Here is a 17808-nt window from a genome sequence, read left to right as displayed (position 1 = left end):
GAGAACAAACAATTAGACAATGTCATCAAACACTGGAAATTAGACGGAAGCGACTCTGATGTACGGTGAGTGAAATTGCTTATAACAAGGGTCAATATGTAGAGAGTGAAAAGTAAATTATACTCGTTTTGAAGGAACTCAAGCGCGAAATAACGCAGAACATTTTCGACACAGCCAAAAATGTCTCATTTACAACACAACAAATGTGTTTCTATTTTGAACAGACTCGTAAATGATGCAAAATACGTGAAAGAAGATGGTGGAAAGATGTTGCACCCTAACGGGACTACTACTTCACTTACAAAAGTTTCACCATCGCCGGCTGGGCAAAATTAAAACCACCTGCTGACCATTCATCAGTTATTGTTTCCTTGTGGGATAATCTGAAATATTTTTTGTCTGTTAGAAACATCGATTCCAAGCTTCGTTTCACAGTGAAGAACAAAACAAATGAGACAGCCATAATTTCATTAGCTTAGGGGTAAGGTTTTTGGATATTTCTATTATGTGTCAGGTTTGCTATTCATGATTTAAAATTTGAAATTCGCACTCTGTACATATGGATTAATCTTATGTACATAATTAAAATAACCACAAAGAAGATCTAGACTCTTTCATAGAAATTAACTAAGCACAGGGCTAAGAATTACAGGATCTTCGACGTCTATCGATGAAAATAATAATCAGTTTAACATACCCTCAACCTCTTTCGAAAATTAGCGAAAAATTACACAATTGCCAAACAACCTCTATCGCATAAAACGTGTTTATAAAGCTTGGTTTGTGATTGGAAAGTTCAGCTGAATTTTTTGATATATATGATAAGGCAAAAACAATGTCTAACTTATTACACTATTGTATCTTCAGGTGTAACCCGAAACAATTTCTTAATAGAATGATCTTACATTTAGTTCAGAATCTTGTGCTATCAAGTATACGTGTAATGTTATTAAGTTTGTGACTGATTGGAGGGATATTTTGAAAGATCATTATCTCACCCAATTGTTTACATTTAACTTGTTTTATAAGAAAGTCTAGACAGGTGTTACTAAAAAACGCAGAGCTCTGCGGATGAAAATTTGCAGTTGCGTCCTCATCGTGAATATCCATTTTGTCAGGCAAGAGGTTAAATTTAGCAAGCAATCTATCACATTAGACAATCGTTTGAAAATTATTATGCTTGACATGAACTTACAAATTGTGTAAGGAATAATTAATTAGGAAAAATTTTACCGGCGGCCAGCACAGTATGTTTACCTTTTGTGTTTCACAAAACGGCACACAAGTTATTACTTTGTCAAATTCTTTGGCGTTATTTCAGCATGCCAATAGAGATTTTTTATGCCTATCTTTGTGTCGGGCCCAAAATAGTGCATAGAGCACATTAAATTTTATTTTATTAACGAGAAGATGATTTCAGGTGTGAAGGAAGCAATATTAACGCGCAAACAGAGAGGTGTGGTGATCATTAGTGCCTTTTGTTAAGACTGAAAATAATAATAGCATCATCTGCATAAAAACCAAATTATTCTTACCATTTTTCACTTCACGCCCAACAATGAGTGGACCAGCTGGAAATTCTTGAGAAAGACAGACGTCCATATCGGTTTAGCCAAAGTCGAAGAATTCTCCCATCGCACGGGTATCTGTTAACGTCGCCGTCTATTTACCAGATGAAACACCTCTGGACTGGCTTAAAAAACATAAGTTCAGAGAGAAAATGTAATAGACTCTACGCGAAATAGGAAAGGTTAGTGGAGGAGTACTTATGTTAAACTTCCAAATTTGTGATTTCTTAAGAAGTTTCTCATTCTTCGGAAATAACGGTGAAAGCAAGAGGGCGACTCGAATCGTTTAAAACGCTGCCGAACTCATGAAATGAAACCATCATACAAGACTGAGACCGATTGTGAAAGCAAACGAAATATCTCATCCAGAATTTGGCTCTTCGCCATCATCAGTTATTTCTAAACTTTCCTTCAGGTCGTAAGTAGCTGCTTTTTCACTCTTATCTTGTTTTTCACCTCATTTTCATGGAATTTGTCGGGTGTTGAATTTGTCTTAAGTTGTTGTTATATTACAAAGTGGGTCTTAACTATGCTGGCCAAATTTGATGTAAACTTGCCTTCATGTCGTTAGATGTTTCTGTTAACTATTTGATACTTTGCGCACAAAAACAGCACGTAACTTTAACAAAACAACACAGATTTTATGCAGTTTAATTATTCTAGTTTTCAAAAATTTCTATGATCAGTATCCAGTGCTATAGTACCTCCAAAAACAATATCAGTTGCATGCGGCTAAATGCGATTGCTCGATAAATAAATTCAATATAACTTGAATGTATGGACGTACGCTAATAAATATGGAGAAAAGACCAGTTTTCCATGCGCTTCTCCGAATTTGTATTCTTTTGTTTGAACTGCAATTTGTAAACAAAGATAATCTTACTAGGTTATCCAAAATACGGGTTTAAATTTCAGAATGAAGTGGCTCAGCTTATTTTTGTTACCTCTCGTTGCTGGATGCAAAATTGCAAACTTCACCAAAGAAGATGGAATGGCTCTAAAGAATCACGTGATAGAAACTGTCACGGTATTTCAACCGGTAGCTTGTCACTGGCAATGTGTGGACTCTCCTCTGTGTTTCTCTGTGAACATCAGAAAGCTATCCAATGGGTGGGTCACGTGTGAGCTGAACAATTCCAGCAAAACTGCTGACCCACAAGATTTGCAACCGAGCATCGGAAGCCAGTACCATCAACTGACGGTAAGCAGGGAGAACCCAGTTCTTCAGTCATGTCAATATCAACAATCTTTTTGTTGGCAATACATACATTATGGAAAAAGAATCTACGAATTTGTTAAGACAGGTTGCATGTTTTATCTACAAAGTTATATGTTTTCATTAAAAGTATTTAAAATATATCCTTACCTTCAAAATAGGCCAGACTTCCATTCCTTGCTGTATTTGAGTGTCTTTCCAAGTTAATTAAACTTAAGCTCCTCGGGGTGATTCACATGTAACTCCTCCGTACAAAATCCATACACTATCCAGCAAAAAGGTAATGAGAATGCTCAAATTTATCAAGTAGAGGTTGTTTTCTTACTCTAACACTAAATTCTCCCAACTAATTTACAAGGAAATGTGTAGCAGCTGGAGGGGAGAATAAACAATCAGATTTTGGGAGTTAAAGGGTTAAATGCAACACAAGCCACTCAGAATGACACATTATCACACATTCTTTATCACTGCTACCTATAGAATCATTTTAATCTCTCACCCCATAATTGAATGTTCCATGACTCAAAATGAATTGACTCAGTTTTATTGTGTTCATTGTAGGAAACTTCGCACTGCACCTTGGAAGAATGTACCTACAAAGACGGTAATTTCTTATATATGAATTATCGAAAGTCCTCATTTTCACTTACTAAAATTTCTTGAATTATCTCTCAGCCCTACCTGATGGTTGGCTTATGGTTGGGTCAAAACGCATCAAGTTGTTTCACGAAAGAAAAACTTGGGGACAGGCAAAAAAGTTCTGTAATTCAATTGGTGGAGAGCTGGTGTCAATCATACGCGCGTACGAAAATGATATTGTCGCTAATTTAATCGGTCAAGTCGACACGAGTGCAGCAGGTAAAAAATTTTAACTTCTTGGGAAATTTGCTTCCATTGAGTGTCAGTGTTGTGAAACAAAAACCATGATAATAACAACAGCCAATCAAGGAAAGAATAATTTTACTGGGAGCCAATGGGCACTCAAAGTAAAGACGAGTAAACGGCTTGAAGCGCGGAAAAATGCGAGTGGCCATTGGTCGATTGGTATTAGTTTTGAATCTGATTGGTTTAGGGGATCGTGCAAGTTTTCTAAACCAAACGCGAAACGAACTGAAGCAAAGCATTATACTCTAATCACTCTCGACATTCAATTGAAGATTTCTCTAATAAGAACTTGACGATTGTTGTGTGTTGATCAAACGTGTCAAAGAAACTGAGCCTTCATGAAAACTGATTTCAGTTTCAATTAGGAAACTGTTTAAAGGGTTTTGTTATGACTCTAATATCTAAACGCAAGATGGTTTCAGCTATAGTTCTTTGATTTTATTTTCACCTTTGGGGAAAAAACTCTTGTTCCACCTTCCCTCTCCTAATCAATGATAATCATCTTACCCTTTAATTCACATGATGTTATTTCTCCCCTCTAGCTGGTACACAATTCATTGCAAATGAGTCAAGAGAATTTAGTGTAAACTCAAGATAACAACTTCTATCCGATAGGTATAAGTATTTACATGACCCGGAGAAATTGCATGTTAATCACTTCTGGGAGTTAATAAGTTAAATATTGTTGAATTCAGTATTGTTCACATAAATCGTATCATGCAATTCAAGGTGAAAAGCCTTATCACATCATAGCACGCTGGCTTTTGGATGGAACTGACAATGACGTCAGGTGAGACGTGAAAAAAGCAAAGCATTTCCCTGTCTTTTCATTTCCTCACTATTACATAACTAAGTGGAGTTAACTGCTCTAATTTCTAACCGATTTTGATGACCGATCATTTTTTATTTAGAAAATATAAAGTTCTTTTAAAATAATTCTTTCTGCTATATTATATCGCTGTTTTAGTATATAATAAAACAACTATTTACCTCAGTGTTAGTGGCTAACGGGGGATATTTACCATGACTTTGGTTATTGTTAAATATACAAAGAGTATTCATTGAGGTTGTTGAAGTTGTCACAATAAGTACTTTTTTTATGTTTTCAAAGCCTCCTCAATGGAGCAAGATACGAAGAGGATAATGAGCAAAAGTCGTTGTACTTGAATGGAGCGGGTGCCCATGCTACGACCCCAGCGGTTAACTTTGACGAGACTAGTTTTACCATGGCCAGCTGGGTGAGACTTCGAACGCCTGTCAATGATCCGTCACCTATTTACAGCGACTGGAAAAGTGACATCAGCTTCCTTTTCATTGCATCCGAAGGGAACGCTCAAAAGCTACGCTTTGGAGGTTTTAATCAAAAGGGGAAATGGAAACCATGGCTTGCAGGGGGGTGAGGATGGAGAAGGAATAATTAAAAGTTAAAAAAATGGCCGAGGCTCCAAAAGCCTGTTTTGTCTAAATCCAATTTGCACAAAATATGAATGTTCACTCTAATGAATCCCAAGTTACATTGTCGAACTGAATGTGTAGTTCTCTATTTGTTTACCGTTTCATGTTTTGGTGGTCTGATTCTGAACCCCGACGATGATTCAAGTATGAAATAAAACCTACCAATAAATTGAGCTCTTAAGTCAATGTAGGTTATGGATCGAACTTTTTTTATCACCTGGATAAAAATCGGTAGTCAATCTCGGTAGTCAATTTCCTAAAGTCTCCTTTTTGAATTCTGTATGAAACGACTGATCCCCCCTCTGTTCCCTCTGAAAACCATGTGATTCACCAAATCCCCTAAACCACCCCCTCCCAGGCTATAAAACTGATCCCTTACACTAACCAATTGCATCATACTGTAGGTCTTCACCGACTGACCAATGGTTTCATGCCGCAGCGGTCTGGGACCGACAAACAAGCGAGGTTCTCCTATTTCTGAACAGACAAAAGATCGGAACTGAGCTGTTACCGAATGACACATTCCTTGCGGAAACTTCCCATACGACTTATGACATCGGACTGAAGAGGGACAGCGGGGGCTGTCTCAGAGGAAATTTAAAAAATCTGACGATTATCGGCAGAGCTCTTAATGCGGAAGAGATTGCCAATATTTCAGGTGAATGGAAAGACACTTTTTGTTCTCTTCGACTTATTCAACACGAGTTTACGAAAAAAAAAACAAAAATAACAAATTAAGAAAGCAGACCCTTCTCTTGCGTCAAAAATTTTCAGCCTTTCATTTTAAGAGCTAGAGGTGGTGGGCTGATTAGCAGAGCCCTAGATATAAACAAGGGATCTGAGTTCGAGACATTCCGGATCGGAGTCAGTGTGTTGTGTTCTCTAGCGAGATACTTCACTCTGACAGTCTCTCTCTCTTTCAACCTGAGAGCACAGATGGATACCTATGAAACTTTAGGGAAATTGGAAAAGCTTTGAGGGCTTACCGCTTGATGTTATGAAAACCCAACTTAGATCTTGAAAAAGCAATTCTTGACCGTTACATACAAACATACAACTTAGAACAACTTAGGTTTTATTTTCCTCACTATAATGTAAATCGTTGTCTATCATAATAGATCCTAAGTTTGAAATAATTGATGGTGTTTGGATCGGTGGGAATGACATCACCACAGAGGGGACTTTCCTTTGGCCCAGTGGTACTCACGTAACATACACCAACTGGGCTGTCAGTCAACCAGATAACAGCTATGGTTACCAGGACTGTGTCGCGATGATAATTTCTAACGGGACCTGGGACGACACAAGCTGCGGTAGGCGACTACCGTTTGTGTGTGAAAAATAAGCCTAACATTTATTAAGTCTCGATTCTTTTAGAATATAAGCTCGGAATCAACACATCGTTTGATTGAAAAATGCTCAAAAGTTAAAATTCTCGATTCAAAACAGCAAAATTTTTTAGAGAGATTTTGCTTTTGCTTGAACCCCATTCACACCGGCAAATAACTTTCAGTTAAATCGATTTTAACCTTATGAAAATCAGAAAAGAGAGCTGAAAACTGAGTTTTCCTTTGGTTTCAAGTTCTCACTGACTACTTTTTAATATTTGCACTTAACGTTTCCGATTTATGCATAGTGCCAATAACTAGTATGGATATTTGTAAGTGGCAGTTATGAATAACCGTCAACTAGAATGCAGCTGTTACACGTAATGAAATTATAATGTAACGTAATTGGAAACTGTATGATTTAAAATCTGACCCAGAATAATAATCAAGACAGTAAGCGAATAATCAGGAATTAAATAACTATAATTTCATTCTTGCTTTCTCTTCAAGTAAATTGTATCCACAGAACTTAAATTTATTCTGTTATATTGTAACTGTAAACGGGCAAATTGAAAGGTGGATGAATGTATGTTTCAGCATGAACGACATCTTGAAATTTAATATTACATTGTAATGTTAATAATCACGGTAGAGTGAGATAAACAAGCACAAAAAATGAGAAGTAGTGGGAAACCAATCTGTAAAAACGTTAGTTTTATTATTTCTCTTTTTTCAATTTGATTCTGAATAGATAACAAAGTGAGTATGGATTGAAAACTGCATACTAATATTTGCGTGAAAATTAATTAACTGACAACTATAGCAATACTTAGAACTTAAACTATATATGGTAGCCCCAAAGAGGAAACATTGATATAGCGCAGCAGTGATCAACAGCGGATATAATGGTGGTGTTTTTTTTTCGTCTCTTTTTATCATAGTTACCAAATAAGTGTGCTTGTCTATAACTAAGAAACTAAAACCAGATCACAAAAATTATATCATCCTCGCTGTGATATTATTATGTATATGACATGCATTTTCGTTTCGTTATTATACTTTAAATTAAATTTGTAATTACAAAAGACCCCCTACGATTAGATCTGAGAAAATAATACATTGAATGAGAAGCAGTTCTGGTACGAGATAAGGTAGAAAAGCTAATGTGTTTGCAAGGCTCCACACAGCGGTGACCATAACAAGGTAGTATTACCTACAGTCACGTCGTAAGCCTTAAGGGGATGATTCTTCCAGTTATTAAGTTTTTTTGAGGACTTTGTCACTTGAAACAAGAAGAAAATAAGGTACGAAGTACTTTTAAGGAGGATTCTTTCATTTTCTAGCATAAACTTGTCTGTTTCAAAACCGCATATTTGTTTGATATGTCGTAAGTAGCTATGGTAGAAAACAAAACGTGATGTACAATATAACTTTAGAAGTTACGTTATACATAAAAGTTGTGGCTATTGATAAAGTAAAAAAATTATACGAAAAAGCGAATATGTATCGTTTTGCAGCATGTGGTTGCCGTTGCTACAAAAAGTTCGCGGTTTTTCCCTCCTGGGATATGACTTGTATGTCATCTGACATTTCGATTGCAGTTTAATCTTTGTAAATTAAAGGTGCAGAAATGGTAAAACTCTACGATCAGGAATAAACGTGCCAAAGATATCTTATTATCTTTCTTCATTTTCTTAACTGCTTTGACTTGTAATTTAAGCCTGTTTGAAGTTTGAGTCTCTGTACTTGTGTTTTGGTTTGTAACAAGTTTATCCTACGATAAGCCCTAAACATTTTGTTAGGCAGTGGTTTGAGGAACGAAACTCACGTATTAAAAATTACACACCAATTGTTATGATTTATTTTTCTCCTTTCTTGACAAATTTCTTTCCATTCCTTCATCGTTCCTTCTTCATTTGTTGCTCTTCGCCATCTCCTCCCTTAATGTAGCTTTTTCCCTTCCTACTAACCGTAACCCTAACCCTTCCCACGTTATAGCGAATTGATGATGATGACGCTTATACTCCAAAACTTTACTGATTCCCTGTTTTTAAACATTTTCAGCATGAAGTGGTTTGCTATAATTTTTTTACCTTGTGTTGCTGGTTGTCAAACGACCAAGTTTGTGAAAGAGGAAGGTCATGCCCTCGAGAATCACGTGATAAAAACCGTGACCGCCATGCAACCGATAACATGCGTGTGGCAATGCGTGGACACTCCACTATGTTTTTCTCTGAATGTCAGATCACTCCCGACTGGCTGGGTCACGTGCGAACTGAACAATTCGAGCAAAACGGCTGACCCACAGGATTTCCTATTCAGTCCCGAAACTCGTTACCAGCAACTTGTGGTAAGTGGCTGTCACCATTTCACTGATGGCGCCGACCAGTTTGTAAATTCTTTCTACAAATTAACACAATCTCAGATCAGAAAATATTGATACGTTCGCAGATACCCATGAAAAAAATACTGATTGCTCTGGTTGTCAAATCAAGGATATTCGATCTTTCTCAGTAATTATTGGAATATCTATTTTTTTACTCTCAAATTTTAGAAAGTTGAGCATTGTACGACAAAGCAGTGTATCTACAAAGATGGTAAGTCTGTTGTCATTTACCATCGCATTGCAAAGGGCCTTGGTAAAAAGGGCTACCTTTCTTTGCCTTTGCTATAGCAGTGCACAATAAAGTGCTTTTCTATTCAATGTTCAGAGGCACAGGAAGACAACTCTAAGCACGGGAAGATACGAGTCGAGTCGCCATTATTGATAAAGGGAAAAGCCCGATTACAGAGCACAACAAACAAAAACTAATGCACCTTGCCCTTCGATTAATATGTTCCTGAGTATCGCAAGTTTAAGGAAAAGAGGTTATGCTTGCTGACATATGACATGACATGAAAATCGTTGACTTCATAATGCCCTTGACGCATCAATTGAAAAATTCGAAATTTTGATTTTGTTTTCTGATTTAGTTTTTCAAGATGGCTGGTTTAGATTTGGTTCCAAGCTCCTGAAAAGTTTCTCTGAGAGAAAGACTTGGGAAGAAGCCCAGCAGTTCTGTCATTCGATCGATGGAGAACTTGTGTCAATCACTCACGAAAACGAGAATGAGTTTATCAGTCATTTGCTTGACCGTGTCAAAATCGATGAAACAGGTCGGCAGATATTAAAAAGTCACTTTAAAAAATATGAATACCACTCTTTAGAAGAATGATCGTCAAAGACGTTAAATGATTGATAATGAGGTTTCTTGTGTATCTGGAGAAACGAAAAATTGTCATGTACCTGGCTAAGCGGCCTAGCCCACCACGATTCCTCTACAGCTCAATGGTAGAGCATCGGAAATACTAATCGTAATAAGAATCATAGTATAAGAATAAAAGTATAAGAATAATACTAATAAGAATCTTGATTTTTAAGGTGAGAACAAACAATTAGTCAATGTCATCAAACACTGGAAATTAGACGGAAGCGACTCCGATGTACGGTGAGTGAAATTGCTCATAACGAGGGTCAATATACAAAGAGTGAAAAGTAAATTATACTCGTTTTGAAGGAACTCAAGTGCGAAATAGCACAGAATATTTTCGACACAGCCAAAAATGTCTCATTTACAACAGAACAAATGTGTTTATATTTTGAACAGACTCGCGAATGATGCGGAATACACGGAAGAAGATGGTGTAAAGACGTTGCACCTTAACGGGACTACCTCATCGTACGCAACAACCGCCGCAGTGGACTTCGGGAACAAAAGTTTCACCATCGCCAGCTAGGCAAAGCTAAAACCTTCTGTTAACCATACATCAGTTATTATTTCCTTGTGGAATAATCAGAAACATTTTTTGTTTGGTAAAAACTCAATTTCCAAGCTTCGTTTCGTAGTGAAGAACAAAACAAATGAGACAGACATAATTTCATTGGCTAGGGGGTAAGATTTTTTTTCATATTTCAATTATGTTTCAGCATATAAACGAAGAAAAGTGTGTTTTTTTTTGTTATTCCGACCTGATATACTAGTTGTTTTGTCCTGTTGATGTTTTTCGCATCTTTAGACAGTCCTTTCTCTTATCATGTCTGAAGCACTTTTGAATCTCTTTCAAAATTAATTAAGGTGAAGGCATTAAACTTCCACTCATTGCTTAGGTCATTCTTTATGGGTTTCACCCAAAAATAACTCAGTGGTCAGCCATATGAGCCTCAATTACCTTCTCCAATAATCGCTTCAGGAGAATGAGCTGATGAAGTTTCTTTTTTCGGACCAGACAATAAAGTCAAATCAAAATGATCAGCATTACTTGCAAGCGGGACACTGAGTTTAGAAAGAATAACAAGTCGGTCCATTTATACCCAGGTCTCTTCCACATGGCGAGTGGTTTCATGCAGCAGCAGTCTGGGACCGAGATAAACACATGGCCTATTTATTTCTGAACGGTCAAAAGATTGCGTCCCAGTCAGTATCTAGTGATGCTGCCCCGAAGGATTACAACCCATTTAAAGAGTTTGATATTGGAAGGAAAAGGAACAGCGGTGCTACACTAAAAGGATATTTGAGGGATTTGATGATTATTGGTAGCGCTCTTACTGGTGAACAGATAATAAGCAAAATTGTAGGTAATTAAAGGCATACTCAACAATTTTTTTGCGTTTCGGGGCGTAAGTTTCTAAAGAAACTGTGGTACTGCGTCGGTGGAAGAGTATAGCAGGTAATTTAGTGTTAACAACTGAGTTGAAAACGTAAATTGGCCACCGTAAAGGGTAAAAAAGCTGACGTTTCGAGTGTTAGCCCTTCGTCAGAGCGATAGTCGTCGAACGAGAGGAGAGAAAGTCAATGATCAAACAGTTGAAGAACAAATATTACGTTGCATGAAAGTTGTCGATTTGCTGAGTATACTACATCGATATTACGAATATTTACAGAGTTTTCTGATTTTGAAATTGACTGACGTCAAAGTCTAGAGCATTCGGGCTCCATTGCTACTGCGCATTCCCACTGCGCATCTTTGTTGAGAGAGCTATTCATTAATCAGTGCTATGTAATTTTTCAATGAATTGTCAGACTTAACTAACAATTCTTTCACCTGAGGCTTATTCACAAGCTTGTTACTTGTTTTCATCATGTTTGTTGATCTCATTATGGTTTCAGATGACATACGCCTGACATGTCAAAAATATATAACACCAACTTTCTTTTTGAATTGATTTTTGGCCTAACTTACCTTTATTAACTAAAGTTTAAACTTGAAAAGCAAATTTCTACACCAAAACGAAAGTAAGGTATTTTTTTCTTATGCAGAGCCATCGTTCAATGGTGCTTGGATCGGGTTTAATGACCTCTACACGGAGGGAACAGACACAAGAAATATTTTTATGAATGAAGATCATGACTGCGTGGGGATGAAATTTGGAAAGGGGACTTGGGACGACATCAGCTGTGCGAGGCATTTACCTTTTGTCTGTGAAAAGAAAGCTTACGAATGAAAAACACACTGCGCATGATCGTTGCAAACCCGGAGAAAAATAGAATGCAGATGAAAACTTTTAGATGATTTTTAATCTAAGACTGCGCACGATAACTTCAAGTCTGTGTTAGCCTCAAATGACTGTATTTTAACTCTTTAACTCTTTGTAAAAGATTCACGAGAAAAATCAGCAAGCAAGCAGATGGATTCTCTATCATTAATAATAGCAAGAAGATATCCACAGCAGGGCACACTAAAAACAAACAGTACATAGTCATTATTCAAAATCTGAGGGAATAAAACGCGAGAGAATGAGGAAAAATCTAAAACCTACAAAAAAAAGGATTACTTGGTGCACGGAAAAAATTGTAATCAATCAATAACAAGTTGCATGAAAGTTTAACGATATTTATTGTCAAAAACACAGCGTTATCACCTTTTTCACCAATGTACCCTTGCTGAGTTACAACGAAACAAATAAAGTTGCTGTTACCTAAGATCTAAAAACAAAATAAAAGCTATGGTAATGTGACCATATAAGGAGAAAGGTAATGTGACCATATAAGGAGAAAGGTAATGTGACCATATAAGGAGAAAGGTTACAACCTTAAACGTTTTAAAAGATCGAGGATAACACGAAATAAATATTTGACCTTAAAGATGAATTGAATAAACCCGCCATTAGCTGGAGAAGTGCGATAAAAAATCCATTTATAGACGGGAATTCGTATGATTGTTTTTTCCTGATATTGAACTTCTTCAAGAAACGCACGGTTAGCTGTTAAACAAGGTATAATTTTTTGTTACATAATATTGTATTTTACATTTTCCTCCTTTGTTGTTAAAAAAATTTGAACATTCTTACGTAACAAGCTAGAAATCTTTTAGCGAGCACTTTGAGTCTAGATAACGCAACATCTCTCAGGGTGAAATTAAAAAGCGGAACAAAAAAACTTAAACCAAAAAAAAACATAAACAAAAGACACTCACAAAAAAGACACACAAAACTAGAGATGCAGACCATCTGGGGTTTGTCTGTAGTGTCAGGAGTTAATTTCGTTGTGTCTTGAGGGGACATTACGGTTCGATTTTGAAGGAGGTTCCGAATAAGAGTTCGAAAAAAGTATGAAACTTCAGGAAGGGAACTCCTCTTTCTTTAAACCAAAGGAGCCAAGCTGCAATCAACTTTTTGTAAGATAAAATAAGTTTGAAACGCAGCGAACTTTAATGATGATCTTTAAAAATTTATATGTCAATTTGTTTGCACAATTGTATTTGTTTTGGACATTATTCTTGAAAGTTTATTTACACAGGTTTCCATGAAAGCTAGCCACCTTGAGTTTAATCTGAACTAACAAAGTGTAGCTGATATATTAGCAAATACGTAGATATTGAGTGCACTTCTCTTTAGAGAAGATATAATTTTAAATTATTCTTCACTTATAAATTATCTCCGAGCAAGCAAGTTCCCCTATCAGTTTCACTGAGACAATGAACTTCTCTTGATAGGATGCAGTTGATAATGGCCTTATTTTATTTGCCTTTGGTGGCTGCTCGATGCAGAACAGTTAAATTTTTCAAGGAAGAAGGTGTTGCTCTACAGAATCACGTCATTAAAACTGTGACTGATTCTAATCCAATATCATGTGGCTGGCAATGTGCGGACACTCCTCTGTGTTTCTCTATGAACGTCAGAAGGTTACCAAATGGATGGGTTACGTGTGAGCTGAACAATTCCAGCAAAATTGCTGACCCACGAGATTTGATCTCAAGTCCTGGAAGTCATTATTATGAACCACCGGTAATACTTGTATCATTGTTAGCATTTAGGGAAAGGTACCTCGAATAAACTTACTTGCCTGGTGGAAGTCAATACTACTACATTCAGATATTGCGAACATCAACTTTTCATAATAATTTATCATTTTCACTAATATTCTTACGCATCCCTCCCCCTCCCCCTCCCCCCCCCCCTTCCGAACTCCTCATTGGTAAATTGGCAGTCAGATTACGATAGTGACCCTCTTTGTACTCTGCTGGGTCTGACCCAGGCTGCGGTTTTTATGCAAGCAGTGAGCCCCAAGAATTCTCTATAAGAAAGTTGTTCGATTAAATAGAGGTCCTTCCACTCATAGCTTCCGGCCCTCCGACAATCTTTACAAAAATAAACGTTCATAGAAAAGGTTCGGCTAAATTGAAAACAGCTTGGAACGTGGTTTTGTTAAACAACGGCTAAACTTTGTATAAATAACCTACTCTAGGGTTTATTATATCGTTTTTCATCCTAAGAATTAATTTTGGTTTTGCTCCTATCAAGGAGGCTACTATTTACAAACACGTGTTTGTTTAAATCTTAGGAAGTTGAACATTGTACGGCGGAGCAATGCGTCTATAAAGAAGGTAAGAAGTGTTTATAGTGACAGTCATAAATATCGCGATTATTTTTTTCTAAATATCTTGTAACATTTTCCTGTGATAACTTTTTTCAACGATTTCTTTCCCATTTTTTAACTGCTTTTAAGTGAGCTCATGATGCCACCAAATGTAATGTAACCGCCAAAATCTTAAGTACACACCTAAAGACGTATCTGAATCGATGCTCACTTGTAAATGACCTAATTAGCTATACTTAAGTATTCTTCCCCAGCCATCGTTATGTATTCAGTTCGACTAAAATTTCCAAATTGTCCCTAGAACATGGTTTAGGCAGATTCGTGAAAATAAATATAAAGTCTAAACCGTAGCGCTATTTATTTCATGATTGCCACAGCTCTCCCAGATGGTTGGTATAGACTCGGTTCCAAGCTCCTCAAATTGTTTCACGAGAGGAAGACCTGGGGACAAGCCCGTCAGCTTTGCCATTCGATTGGAGGAGAACTTGCGTCGATCGATCAGGAAAATGAAAACTCATTCATTTTCCATTTACTCAACCAGATCAAACCAATTTCAGCAGGCATGCTTGCTTGAGTTTACATACAATACAATGATACTAACCAATACTTATTAATTTTTTCATCGACTCAGTTCGATTCCAGATCTATTCGTCCTTTAACTCCCTAAGAGTGACTAGCATCTAATTTCTCCTTACAATAACACCCCTGAATCAAACATTAAAGCTCACGAGAATAACAGAAATGATCGCCAACTAAAGAAGCTCTTGATTGTTAAACAAATTCTCCTTGTCAGCACCTTGGGAAATATATAGAGCAGAGTATGGAGACTAAGCATACTGATGTTAGGGTGTAAAGGGCAACAAGCAGAAGAGAGAGGGTCAAATGATGTCATCGTCATTTGAGTTGTTTTCCGTGTGACGTCCGTCTCAGAAAATCTTTATTCGTACCACAATTTGCATTGAGTAGCATGGGAAAACAGACCTGGATTACTTTTCCATTTGGGAACAATGCATGTATGAAAACAGATGCCAAAACGTTCCAACCTGAATCATGAAAAAAAAAAAAAAAAAAAAAAGCAACCGACATCCATCCATCGTTAATGATTGAGCGACATTTATTTTCTTTCTAAGGTAAAAACGTGATCAGCCGCTGGCTTTTAGATGGCAGTGACGTTGACATAAGGTAAGCTGACTGCTAACCCATAATCCTTACGTCAGTTTCAATATATACATCTGATAGGCTTGGTTAAATGGAAACCACACCCATTTGAACATTTCCTTCTTTTTTTTCTTTCAACAGCCTGTTTAATGGAGCGAGATATGAAGAAGATATCGATAGTGAGAAAGCGTTGTACCTCGATGGATTGTACGCTTACGCTACAACTCCAGCCGTTAATTTTGTGACGGACAGTTTTACTTTGGCCAGTTGGGTCAAATTACAATCCCCTGTTAAAGATCCATCGACTATATTTGGATACTGGTCAGATCCTTACTTTTTGCGTTTCTCCGCCTACATACAGAACGGACTCCAGTTTCAGTTACATAATCACAAAATAGGACAGCGCGTTTTAAAATTTCGTGCAGGGTAAGGGAAACTTTGTTTTTTCGCTTTGGATAGTCTGCCAATCTCAGCACATACCAAGAATAACGATGCTTTGATTGTCTGTATTTATCAAACACTTACCAAAATGTCCACTAACTGTCAAAAATTAACAATCAAAAAGTTATGATATTGCATACAAGGTTATATAATTGAAGAAAACTATATAGAGAGCATTACCACCTTAATACAAATCATAGTAGGGTTGAAGCCTTCCTTACTTTTTGACACCCTAACCACACCATTTTTTACAGAACTCCAAAAATTGACGAATGGTTTCATGCCGCAGCGGTCTGGAACAGAGATCAAAGGAAGACTTACTTATACCTTAACGGTCAGGAAATAGGAAGAAGTGACAAGAGCAACACTATCCCCAAAAATTTCCCCACCACAACTTGTGACATTGGACTGAAGAGGGGCAGTAATGACACAACGAGGGGATATCTGAAAAATCTGATGATTGTTGGCGCTGCACTGACTAGTGAAGAAATAATTAACATGACAGGTAGAGCAACATTTTTTAACTTCTCCAATTCTCATGATAACTCAAGTTTGGGAACACCTCGGTAAGTTTCAGGAGTGGTCACGATATATTTATACGATAAAAGTATGCTGTCGCCACAAACTATCTTGTTTTAAAAAAGTGCGGTTTGTGCGGAACAATGTCAGTATCTTAGCAACCTACCTCTCCCCTAACCCAACATTAACCTTAACTTGTTATCAGTTGACTCTTGTTGGGTTCTCTTGCGAAGGGCAGACGTTGGTAACGTCAGCCTATAAAACCATTACGGTTGTAAAGAGGTTCAGATTTTCCTCAGTAACATTGTTTTGAAATTAAATTTGATGTCTCCAGATTCAAATAACGAAGCTATGTATGGAGTTTGGACAGGTCTTAATGACATAACCACAGAGGATCTTTTTCATCGGCCAAATGGCAGTCAGGTGACTTATGAGAGATGGAGCGAGGGCCAGCCAGACAACGCTCATGGATACCAGAACTGTGTTCAAATGAAAGTTAACGACGGGACTTGGGATGATGAAAGCTGTGGAAAACGCCTTCCTTTTCTCTGCGAAAAGAAACCTTAAAGTATTCTTCTTTACGGACAGGTCATTATTTACTGCCTGGGGAGCTGGAGGATTCTGGTTGTGACAAGATATTATTTACCCAACCCCCCCACCCCCTCCCCCTAGGCTCTCTAATATTCTTATGATCCCACTCATAATTTCACCCACGCAGTTAATTGACAATCGATTTCTTATACTACTCCCTTTATACTCTGAAGGAGAGGATTGTTTCCCCCGCCGCTCCCCCCTGAAAACCATGTGGTACCATTAAAAATCTTCCAACGCCACCCCCCCCCCTCTCCCTTTCAGGTGATAGATAATAAGTGTTCCCCGCTAATATAATAAAAGAGAGCGGCTGCATAACCCTTTCGCTCCCAAGATCTCATCAGTGATTCTCTCTACTGTCTGCCTTACAATTCTTACGAAGCTAGTTCGGAGAATTTAGTACTGAATCAACTAATAATCCCCTACTTTATATTTTTCTTTATTCTCATCGCTTGTGAACTTGATATTTTAAGGATATTGTGAAGAGAAATTCTTTCTTGATCATTGATGAGAGTTAAAGGGAGAACATTTTTTAAACCAACTGAGCGGGCTCTCTAATTTGTCTCAAGGGAATGTCCCACATCAATTGTTAACCTTTGATTCTTAGATAAGATCTTCATATAACTTGAAATTAGAAGATCCTCGCAGCTAAGAACACTACTGAAACTAGTAGTTGTAAGTAGTACCTGAAAAAAATTTCAGGCCCGTACGGGATATGAACCCATGACCTCTGCGATACCGGTGCAGAGGTCATGGGTTCATATCCCGTACGGGCCTGAAATTTTTTTCAG

The 17808-nt window shown here is 37.3% G+C and overlaps 2 protein-coding genes and 1 non-coding gene across 3 annotated transcripts; all 3 read left to right on the top strand.

Annotated features, from left to right (window-relative positions):
* The first annotated feature begins 1543 nt into the window (after window positions 1-1543).
* Window positions 1544-7226, top strand: LOC149036976 (uncharacterized). Its single transcript, XM_089188166.1, has 8 exons — window positions 1544-1750; window positions 2484-2769; window positions 3346-3388; window positions 3460-3642; window positions 4399-4459; window positions 4781-5065; window positions 5529-5782; window positions 6243-7226. The coding sequence occupies exons 2-8, from the start codon at window positions 2485-2487 to the stop codon at window positions 6467-6469; spliced, it is 1338 nt and encodes a 445-aa protein (XP_089044292.1). The 5' UTR covers window positions 1544-1750; window position 2484; the 3' UTR covers window positions 6470-7226.
* Window positions 7227-7625: 399 nt separating this feature from the next.
* LOC113669519 (uncharacterized) lies at window positions 7626-12426 on the top strand. The gene is made up of 8 exons (XR_016181308.1): window positions 7626-7756; window positions 8517-8802; window positions 9007-9049; window positions 9426-9608; window positions 9874-9940; window positions 10100-10384; window positions 10808-11067; window positions 11750-12426. It is a non-coding gene; the product is annotated as an uncharacterized LOC113669519 (transcript).
* A 148-nt stretch (window positions 12427-12574) lies between these two features.
* LOC113669472 (macrophage mannose receptor 1) lies at window positions 12575-17114 on the top strand. The gene is made up of 9 exons (XM_089188375.1): window positions 12575-12705; window positions 13425-13716; window positions 14273-14315; window positions 14686-14876; window positions 15102-15126; window positions 15439-15490; window positions 15608-15892; window positions 16162-16412; window positions 16761-17114. The coding sequence occupies exons 2-9, from the start codon at window positions 13426-13428 to the stop codon at window positions 16991-16993; spliced, it is 1371 nt and encodes a 456-aa protein (XP_089044501.1). The 5' UTR covers window positions 12575-12705; window position 13425; the 3' UTR covers window positions 16994-17114.
* The last annotated feature ends 694 nt before the right edge of the window (window positions 17115-17808 follow it).

The sequence above is a fragment of the Pocillopora damicornis genome, chromosome 11, assembly GCF_964200805.1.
Source record: "Pocillopora damicornis chromosome 11, jaPocDami1.2, whole genome shotgun sequence".
Taxonomy (NCBI): Eukaryota; Metazoa; Cnidaria; class Anthozoa; order Scleractinia; family Pocilloporidae; genus Pocillopora; species Pocillopora damicornis.
The sequence above is the reverse complement of the archived record's forward strand: the minus strand, read 5'-3'. Positions and strand labels throughout refer to the sequence as shown.

Bases quoted from the DNA above. Each gene is read 5' to 3' on its own strand.
- LOC149036976 (XM_089188166.1), top strand. From the start codon at position 2,485: ATGAAGTGGCTCAGCTTATTTTTGTTACCTCTCGTTGCTGGATGCAAA. The intron at 3,643-4,398 runs GTAAAAAATTTT...ATGCAATTCAAG, and splicing joins AGTCGACACGAGTGCAGCAG to GTGAAAAGCCTTATCACATC. The intron at 5,783-6,242 runs GTGAATGGAAAG...CTATCATAATAG, and splicing joins AGAGATTGCCAATATTTCAG to ATCCTAAGTTTGAAATAATT.
- LOC113669472 (XM_089188375.1), top strand. From the start codon at position 13,426: ATGCAGTTGATAATGGCCTTATTTTATTTGCCTTTGGTGGCTGCTCGA. The intron at 15,127-15,438 runs GTATGGAGACTA...TTTCTTTCTAAG, and splicing joins TGGGAAATATATAGAGCAGA to GTAAAAACGTGATCAGCCGC. The intron at 15,893-16,161 runs GTAAGGGAAACT...CATTTTTTACAG, and splicing joins GTTTTAAAATTTCGTGCAGG to AACTCCAAAAATTGACGAAT.